At 36.1% G+C, this 9,192-nt stretch overlaps 1 protein-coding gene across 1 annotated transcript in view; it reads right to left on the bottom strand.

Moving 5' to 3' along the window:
- Window positions 1–79: 79 nt before the first annotated feature.
- Window positions 80–9,192, bottom strand: part of LOTGIDRAFT_176120 (hypothetical protein) — a gene marked incomplete at both ends in the record, with an annotated part of 15,448 nt that continues 6,335 nt past the window's right edge. The window contains 14 exons of the mRNA XM_009066560.1: window positions 80–267; window positions 780–1,085; window positions 1,621–1,926; window positions 2,222–2,524; window positions 2,682–2,987; window positions 3,327–3,632; window positions 4,029–4,331; window positions 4,489–4,794; window positions 4,964–5,269; window positions 5,634–5,936; window positions 6,305–6,610; window positions 6,919–7,527; window positions 7,880–8,185; window positions 8,697–9,002. Of these exons, the coding sequence (XP_009064808.1) occupies window positions 80–267; window positions 780–1,085; window positions 1,621–1,926; window positions 2,222–2,524; window positions 2,682–2,987; window positions 3,327–3,632; window positions 4,029–4,331; window positions 4,489–4,794; window positions 4,964–5,269; window positions 5,634–5,936; window positions 6,305–6,610; window positions 6,919–7,527; window positions 7,880–8,185; window positions 8,697–9,002 (4,460 nt within the window). The remainder of the gene's footprint in view (window positions 268–779; window positions 1,086–1,620; window positions 1,927–2,221; window positions 2,525–2,681; window positions 2,988–3,326; window positions 3,633–4,028; window positions 4,332–4,488; window positions 4,795–4,963; window positions 5,270–5,633; window positions 5,937–6,304; window positions 6,611–6,918; window positions 7,528–7,879; window positions 8,186–8,696; window positions 9,003–9,192) is intronic.

The following is a 9,192-nucleotide window of genomic DNA, read 5'->3' as shown; positions in this document are numbered from 1 at the left end:
TCAACTGGTTCACATAGCCAATTTCATTTTTAGCAGAAACAGCGAAAAGATATCCAGTTCCTTCTTTTAGATCAGTGACCTTGAACTGTGTGTCATAACCTTTGACTTCATCAACTTTGACCCATTTGTCAGATTTTTCATCACATTTCTCAATTTTGTATCCAGTGACCTTGGAGCCACCGTCTTCTGTTGGTGCTTTCCAGTCCAGTAGGACGAAATCCTGACCGACTTTGGCAACCTTCAGTTGTTTTGGGGCTTCAGGTGGGTCTGGAAAAATAAACAGTCACATGGCATGAGAAATAGAACCTTGGATTGAAGCAATGCAAACAAGTAAGAAGAATATTTGACTTATTTCTGGAAGAATAGAGAAAACACAATATCATATGTTTGACTTAAGCCATGAAAAGACGAGGCACAGTGTTCACTATGGTGTACAGGGCTAAATTATTGATACAGTAGAAAATATTAAGAGTGAAGCGTGCCTGCACTGTGTTCGACCCCATACATTGTGTATTCACTTCTATTTTCAACTGTTACGATAATCTCGATCTTTTAGCCATACCTCATCTTTCCACCTTAAGACTTCTCCTATCTATTAAAATTGTTAATTACAATGTAATACGTAGTATAGATTACATATCACTAAATGAATAGGCTAAATAATAACCAGTCTACAGATACACACAGATATACTTACAGATGTTGACATCACTGATAGATGAGTTATCAAGGTCTTTAAAGAAATAAGGATTATGCAAATAACATGCATAGTAACTTACTGATCTTCTTCTTAGGTTCAGCTGTTTGTTTGGTTTCAAGTGGTTCACTCTTTCCTTCGTCATTAACAGCAATAACTCGGAATAAATATTCATTTCCTGGTTTTAAATCACCTACAGTGAATTCTGTTTTATCAGCATCTACACTACCAACTGGAGACCATACAGATTTAGTGGAGGGTCTCATCTCAATAATGTAGGATTTCAGTGGAAGTCCACCATCAGATTCTGGAGCTTTCCATGTCAAATCAGCTGTTTGGTCAGTGACATTGTCAATGGTTAATGGACCACCTGGTTTGGATGGTTTATCTGTAATTCAAAGGGAAACATGAACAGTCTAAGATAAATATCTTAAGGTTAAGTAGTAGTTTATTTTGAATTATGTAACAGGCATTAGCCTTTTCCTTCAGAGAATTGTTTAAAAACATGTTTTAAATAGTTGATGATGTTTAACTGCCAATATCCACAGCTAAATATCAGGAGATTACATACTAATGGTTATTATTGTCCATATACACATAAAATATGCAAAAATTAGACAAAATACCAAATATTATTTTTAATAATCTTCACAAAATCTACTTATAATTGTGATATCTTATATGGAAGACCGAACAGCCCAATATTAAGTCAAATTACTTGACAAATTGTTGATATAGAGAACAAATTTTGATTTTTATGAACTAATGATCATTTAAAGAAACAAATGTCAAAATGACCAATAAATGAAGGAGTTGGAATTAAGCATTATGGACTAAGGATTAAGGATTAAGACATCTTAATATTGGGCTGTTTGATCTTCCATAATCCTATTCTATGGGAATATAAGAGAATAATGACTTACCAAATTTACTCTTGGCTTTGATTGGTTTGTCAGTTTCCAATGGTTCACTGGTTCCAATTTTATTTTCAGCCAAGATCTTGAAATGATACTCAGTGTCTTCAATTAGATTGGAAATCTTATAAACTGTTTTTTCAGGGCTGATTTTTTCAACTTTAGTCCAGATACCTTTCTTGGCTTCACGTTTTTCAATGATATAGCCAGTTAAAGGTGAACCACCATCATCTTTAGGTTCTTTCCATTCTAGAGTGACTTCTGTTCTATCAATATCTATAGTTTTTATTGGACCAGTTGGTTTACTGGGTGCAGCTATAAAAAAGGGGAAGAAACTTATTATAAGTAGAATGTGCCAAGATAGCATTGTCCCTCAAAGACAAAAAGGGTCAAAAACCCTAATTTGGGTAAAAACTGTTGTTTTCTTTGTGGAGTCTGCCTGTGGCATATTTAGGCAGTATTTTTGGGCCCTGACCCCCACTTAGACCAAAAATCTGTTCTTCTACTTTCACTTCCAACATCGCTTTAGATGTATTCTCCAGTCTCTCACATTAGCAAATTTTCAAGTCGAGGCCGGCTTATACCCTCACCATGGCTAATGTCAACTTACCTTCTTTCCTCTTTGGTTTAACAGCTTTGTCAGTTTCAACTGGTTCACCATAACCAATTTCATTTTTAGCAGAAACAGCGAAAAGATATCCAGTTCCTTCTTTTAGATCAGTGACCTTGTAGGATGTATCATAACCTTTAACCTCTTCAACTGTGACCCATTTATCGGATTTCTCTTCACATTTCTCAATTTTATATCCAGTGACCTTTGAACCTCCATTGTTTTCTGGAACTTTCCAGTCCAGCAAGACAAAGTCATCACCAACTTTGGAAACTTTGAGGCTTTTAGGAGCATCTGGAGCCACTGAAAGCAAAATCACAATTTTTTAAGTTTAAAATTTACTTTCACTTTCCACTTTCTGCTAAAGCACTTGGTATTTTTTACCCATTTTAGAAGTTTTTCAACGTTCAGTTTGTTTAATTTTGATCATGGTACAAGAAAAAATCAATCTAAGACTCACCAATCTTTTTCTTAGGTTCAGCTGTTTGTTTGGTTTCAAGTGGTTCACTCTTTCCTTCATCATTAACAGCAATAACTCGGAATAAATATTCATTTCCTGGTTTTAAATCACCTACAGTGAATTCTGTTTTATCAGCATCTACACTACCAACTGGAGACCATACAGATTTAGTAGAGGGTCTCATCTCAATAATGTAGGATTTCAGTGGAAGTCCACCATCAGATTCTGGAGCTTTCCATGTCAAATCAGCTGTTTGGTCAGTGACATTGTCAATGGTTAATGGACCACCTGGTTTGGATGGTTTATCTGTAATTCAAAGCGAAACATGAACAGTCTAAGATAAATATCTTAAGGTTAAGGAGTAGTTTATTGTGAATTATGTAACAGGCCTTAGCCTTTTCCTTCAGAGAATTGTTTAAAATAGTTGATGATGTTTAACTGCCAATATCCACTTTTGAAGTCAAGAACAGCTAAATATCAGGAGATTACATACTAATGGTTATTATTGTCCATATGCATATAAAATATGTAAAAATGAGACAAAATACCAAATATTATTTTAATAATCTTCACAAAATCTAATCATTTTAATATTCATAATTGTGATATCTTATTCTATGGGAATATAAGAGAATAATGACTTACCAAATTTACTCTTGGCTTTGATTGGTTTGTCAGTTTCCAATGGTTCACTGGTTCCAATTTTATTTTCAGCCGAGATCTTGAAATGATACTCAGTGTCTTCAATTAGATTGGAAATCTTATAAACTGTTTTTTCAGGGCTGATTTTTTCAACTTTAGACCAGATACCTTTCTTGGCTTCACGTTTTTCAATGATATAGCCAGTTAAAGGTGAACCACCATCATCTTTAGGTTCTTTCCATTCTAGAGTGACTTCTGTTCTATCAATATCTATAGTTTTTATTGGACCAGTTGGTTTACTGGGTGCAGCTGTAAAAAAAGGAAAAAAATCATTATTAGTATAATTTGCCAAGATAGCATTGTCCCTAAAAAAAAATATGGGTCAGAAACCCTGATTTTGGTAATAACTGTTGTTTGCTATGGGGAGTCTGTCTGTGGTATATTTAGGCAGTAATTTTTAGGCCATGGCCTCATATTGGGGCCAAATTTTTAAAATTCTACTTTCACTTCCAAAATTGCTTTAGATGTATTCTCCAGTCACTTATATTTGCAAATTTTGAAGGGGAAGGACAGCTTACCCTCACCATGACTAGTGCCCTTTAATATCCACATAACGATGCCAGGGTTTCGCTACTATGAGTCTCTGAAAAGGACACGCCCAGTTACGGAGTAGACTTATACCCTCAGGAAATATCATCAACTTACTTTCTTTCCTCTTTGGTTTAACAGCTTTGTCAGTTTCAACTGGTTCACCATAACCAATTTCATTTTTAGCAGAAACAGCGAAAAGATATCCAGTTCCTTCTTTTAGACCAGTGACCTTGTAGGATGTATCATAACCTTTAACCTCTTCAACTGTGACCCATTTATCGGATTTCTCTTCACATTTCTCAATTTTATATCCAGTGACCTTTGAACCTCCATTGTTTTCTGGAACTTTCCAGTCCAGCAAGACAAAGTCATCACCAACTTTGGAAACTTTGAGGCTTTTAGGAGCATCTGGAGCCACTGAAAGCAAAATCACAATTTTTTAAGTTTAAAATTTACTTTCACTTTCCACTTTCTGCTAAAGCACTTGGTATTTTTTACCCATTTAAGAAGTTTTTCAACGTTCAGTTTGTTTAATTTTGATCATGGTACAAGAAAAAATCAATCTAAGACTCACCAATCTTTTTCTTAGGTTCAGCTGTTTGTTTGGTTTCAAGTGGTTCACTCTTTCCTTCATCATTAACAGCAATAACTCGGAATAAATATTCATTTCCTGGTTTTAAATCACCTACAGTGAATTCTGTTTTATCAGCATCTACACTACCAACTGGAGACCATACAGATTTAGTGGAGGGTCTCATCTCAATAATGTAGGATTTCAGTGGAAGTCCACCATCAGATTCTGGAGCTTTCCATGTCAAATCAGCTGTTTGGTCAGTGACATTATCAATGGTTAATGGACCACCTGGTTTGGAAGGTACGTCTGGAATAGTTTTAAAAAAATCACTGATTACTTATAACTGATAACTAATTATGACAAACTTCTTTTAAATTGAATTGTGAGCATGCCCTACCTTGACAGAAATATCCACCGTTATCAGAATTGTAAACACATGCCCAAATATTTGTTCTCTAAAAATCACTGAACTTACCAAATTTACCCTTGGCTTTTACAGCAGTTTCAGTTTCCAGAGGTTCACTAACACCAACTTTATTTTCAGCTGAGATCTTGAATTGATAATCTGTACCTTCAGCCAGACCAGTCACCTTATAGATAGTAGCATCAGGGCCAATCTTCTCTACCTTGGTCCACAAACTCTTCTTGGCTTCACGTTTTTCAATGATATAGCCAGTCAAAGGTGAACCACCATCATCTTTAGGTTCTTTCCATTCTAGAGTGACTTCTGTTCTATCAATATCTATAGTTTTTATTGGACCAGTTGGTTTACTAGGTGGGCCTGTGAAAAATATCAGTGAAATAGTAAAACCAATAGGAACAGAAATGAAAAAAAATTCATCAAAAGCAAGACAAGACAATTCTATTAATCAAAATCTCGTCCAAATTATGGCAAAATCAAGAGTAGTAGTTGTATAGTAATGGACTTCTCCAATCCAAAGAGAAGTAACATCAGATGTTTCGAAAAGAGAAAGCATGTAATATACAGTTTACTCAAATATTATTTTTGAACAGTCAATCAATAATTATGGTATAATTTATTCATGTCCATGCAGATACTTTGTTTGCTTTGACTGAAGGTCCAGCAACCATTTAGGTTTGGAAATTTCAGAGTCAAAGATTTTCAAATGACAGAAATTACTTACATTCTTTTCTCTTTGGTTTAACAGCTTTGTCAGTTTCAACTGGTTCACCATAACCAATTTCATTTTTAGCAGAAACAGCAAAAAGATATCCCTTGCCTTCTTTAAGACCAGTGACCTTGTAGGATGTATCATAAGCCTTGACCTCTTCAACTGTGACCCATTTGTCAGATTTTTCATCACATTTCTCAATTTTGTATCCAGTGACCTTTGAACCTCCATTGTCTGCTGGTGGTTTCCAGTCCAAAAGAACAAAATCATCACCAACTTTGGAAATCTTCAGTTGTTTGGGAGCTTCAGGGGCAACTACAAAGAACAAAATTTAAAGGAAATGAACTCAAACAAGGCTGTAGCACTATCCAGTCTGGGTGGGTCTAAAATGCAGATTCAGAAAGACACTCAAAGTAATGCTCTTTACAGTCTTGACCTCGGTTGTATTGCAAACAGTCTTTATTTTTCTGTATAAATTGAAAAATTATTTAGGAAATATAATCCTTATGAGAAGTTTTGTGTAGATTGTTGCTATTCCTTTCATATTATTATGGTGATTCTACTTTTTTGAGGAAGTGAACCACATTTTACATTAAATAATTCAAACTTTGTGATCTGTGCTTTTTATGGGAAGGTTTTTCTTTTATCAATCTCATGCCAATCAAAGAAATTGCATTGCTTACCTATCTTTTTCTTAGGTTCAGCTGTTTGTTTGGCTTCCAGAGCAGGACTTTGACCTTCATCATTAACAGCAATAACTCTGAAATGATACTCGCTACCTGGTTTCAGGTCAGGAACAGTGAATTCTGTAGTTTGTCCATCCACACTACCAACTTGGTCCCAAACAGATTTAGTGGAGGGTCTCATCTCAATAATGTAGGATTTCAGTGGAAGTCCACCATCAGATTCTGGAGCTTTCCATGTCAAATCAGCTGAGTTCTCAGTTACGTTGTCAACAACCAATGGTCCTGTAGGTCTGGAAGGTACGTCTGAAACAGAAAAGAAATATAAAGAACAAATAGATGGTACTTATTCCTACTTTTTTTTCGTGTTTTGTTCTGAAGAAGAAGTACTAGGTTAAAAAATCTGCCCACACAAAAATAGAAATGCAGAATTACTTTTTTGGCCATTTCAAACAATACACTGCCCTTTTTGTTCTGTTACTGTTTGATTAACAGTAAGTCTAAGTATGTGTGTATCAAAATGAAAGAGCTATCAAGAGTACAGCTGGAAATAACTGCTGAGGGAAGCAGCCAAATTTAACAGCTAAATTTAAAAAGAAAGAACAATGACTCACCAAAGCCACTGGTAGGTTTAATGGTGGTTTCAGTCTCTAGTGGTTCACTAGCACCATGTTTATTCTGGGCAATAACTCGGAAATAATACTCAGTACTCTCAATCAGGTTCATAGCCTTGTATTCTGTGGTTTCAGCATCCACATGATCCATGGTAGTCCAAGATGGCCGTCTGACCTCCTTTCTCTCGACTACATATCCTGTTATTGGTGATCCACCATCATCTGTGGGAGGTTTCCAGGACAGGGTGGCAGAGGTTCGATCCACGTCACTAATTGTCAGAGGTCCAACTGGTTTTTGAGGGGGTCCTTCAGGTCGTTTTGGAGTAATGGCTGAATCTGTTTCTTCGGGAATACCAAATCCAGCTTCATTGCCAGCAGAAACAGCAAAATAATATTCCAAATTCTCTGTCAGATCTGAGATCTTATATTGGTTATCATAAGCCTTGATTTCAGCAATTTTGACCCACTGATCTGTTTTGGCATCGCTCTTTTCAATTTTATAGCTAGTGATCTTGGAACCGCCATCTTCAACTGGAGCTTTCCATTCCAGAAAAACGTAATTTTGACCGACTTTAACAGGCTTCAAATTTCTCACCTGACCAGGAGGCACTATAAAAGAACAACCATGTTTAAAAATGGAGATTTTGGCATGTAATTTAGATAAAGATGTGAAGAAGGTGAGGATACATACAGTAAGATGAGTGTTGTATCACATGGAAAAAACTGAAACAACCCTCACTGGGTAATCTACAGGCTAACAAAATTAATTAAGATTTGAGATGAATCTTATAACAATATTAGTTGGCCATGAAATCCACTATCAAATAAACAAAACCCACTTTCTCCTAGTTAAATCTGACAAATATAGAGGTATTCAAAGTACAAAACCATAGATATCTAACTTTGTTTCTTCACATGCAACCATTTTTTGAATTATTACCATAGTAAAACTAATGCTTACAGATTTTCTTGGTAATTTTGACTGTGTCTTTAGATTCAAGAGGTTCACTTTGGCCCTCAGCATTCATTGCAGTGATTCTAAACAGATATTCATTGCCTTCTTTCAAATCCAAGGCGGTAAACTTCGTAGTTTGTCCATCGACACGTCCTGACTTGGTCCAGGTGGATCTACTAGTTGGTCTGACCTCAATGATGTAAGCAGTAAGAGGAGATCCTCCATCTGTTTCTGGTGCTTTCCATTCTAAATCTGCGGAGTCATTGGTAACATTATCAATGATAATTGGTCCAACAGGTTTTCCTGGTTTGTCTGCAGAATGAAAAATAGAGCAGAATGAAAAAATAGTTATATTAGTACAGTTATGATGATGTACAGAGCTGCTGTTCTTCAATGCAACAGTTTTAAGAATGAAACCGAGTTCCACTGGACAATGTCCCAACTAGATGAGTGTGGGCTTAAGTGAGTTGGGATCCCACCCTGGGAAAATTTGTTTTCAACATATTATGCTCTCCTGCATTTTTTTCTGGTGGTGGGGGCCTGTAGGCTTGATTCGAAACAGTCTCTATGATAGTTGAGCAACTGCCACTGGAATATGTGTGTTTCAAATGATTACTGAGGTAGATATCACTTCTGAGATAGCATATATTCACTTGTACAGGACACCTAATGCAACTCTACAACAGGGTTGTTTAACTTATGAATTTCCATCATGGTCTTTGGCCGCTTTCTCTATATAATTATTAATCAAAACGGGAATAAGGGCACAAATTACTAAGGCAAGGTCGACACAAAGACTTGTTATGTGAATCATTCCACTTACCAAATGGACTCTTGGCTGTGACTGGTTTCTCAGTTTCTAATGGATCACTTTGTCCAGCCTTGTTCTCTGCAATAACTCGGAAATAGTAAGAAGTACCCTCGATCAAACCAGGTACATTGTATTCTGTAGATCCTGCTGGTGCTTTACCAACTTTAGACCAGTTATTTCTCTTGGTGTCTCTCTTCTCAATGATATAACCAGTAATGGGAGAACCACCATCATCTTCAGGAGCTTTCCAGGCAATGGTAGCATTGTCTCTCTGTATATCTGTTACTTCCAGAGGACCTATTGGTGCTGATGGAGCAGCTGAAAGACAAAATTCAGATCATGAACACAAAGTAAATGGACTTTCACTTTCTTTTATCAAATCATGAGCACAAAATGAAATTATTACTACTTTCCATTATCAAAAATGAAGACAGAATAAAATAATCTCTTACTGATTTTCCTTTGTGGTGTGACAGAGTCCGAAACTAATGTTCACCAACTCCGACCT

Source organism: Lottia gigantea (genome assembly GCF_000327385.1).
Source record: "Lottia gigantea unplaced genomic scaffold LOTGIsca_776, whole genome shotgun sequence".
Lineage (NCBI taxonomy): Eukaryota > Metazoa > Mollusca > Gastropoda > Lottiidae > Lottia > Lottia gigantea.
The sequence above is the reverse complement of the archived record's forward strand: the minus strand, read 5'-3'. Positions and strand labels throughout refer to the sequence as shown.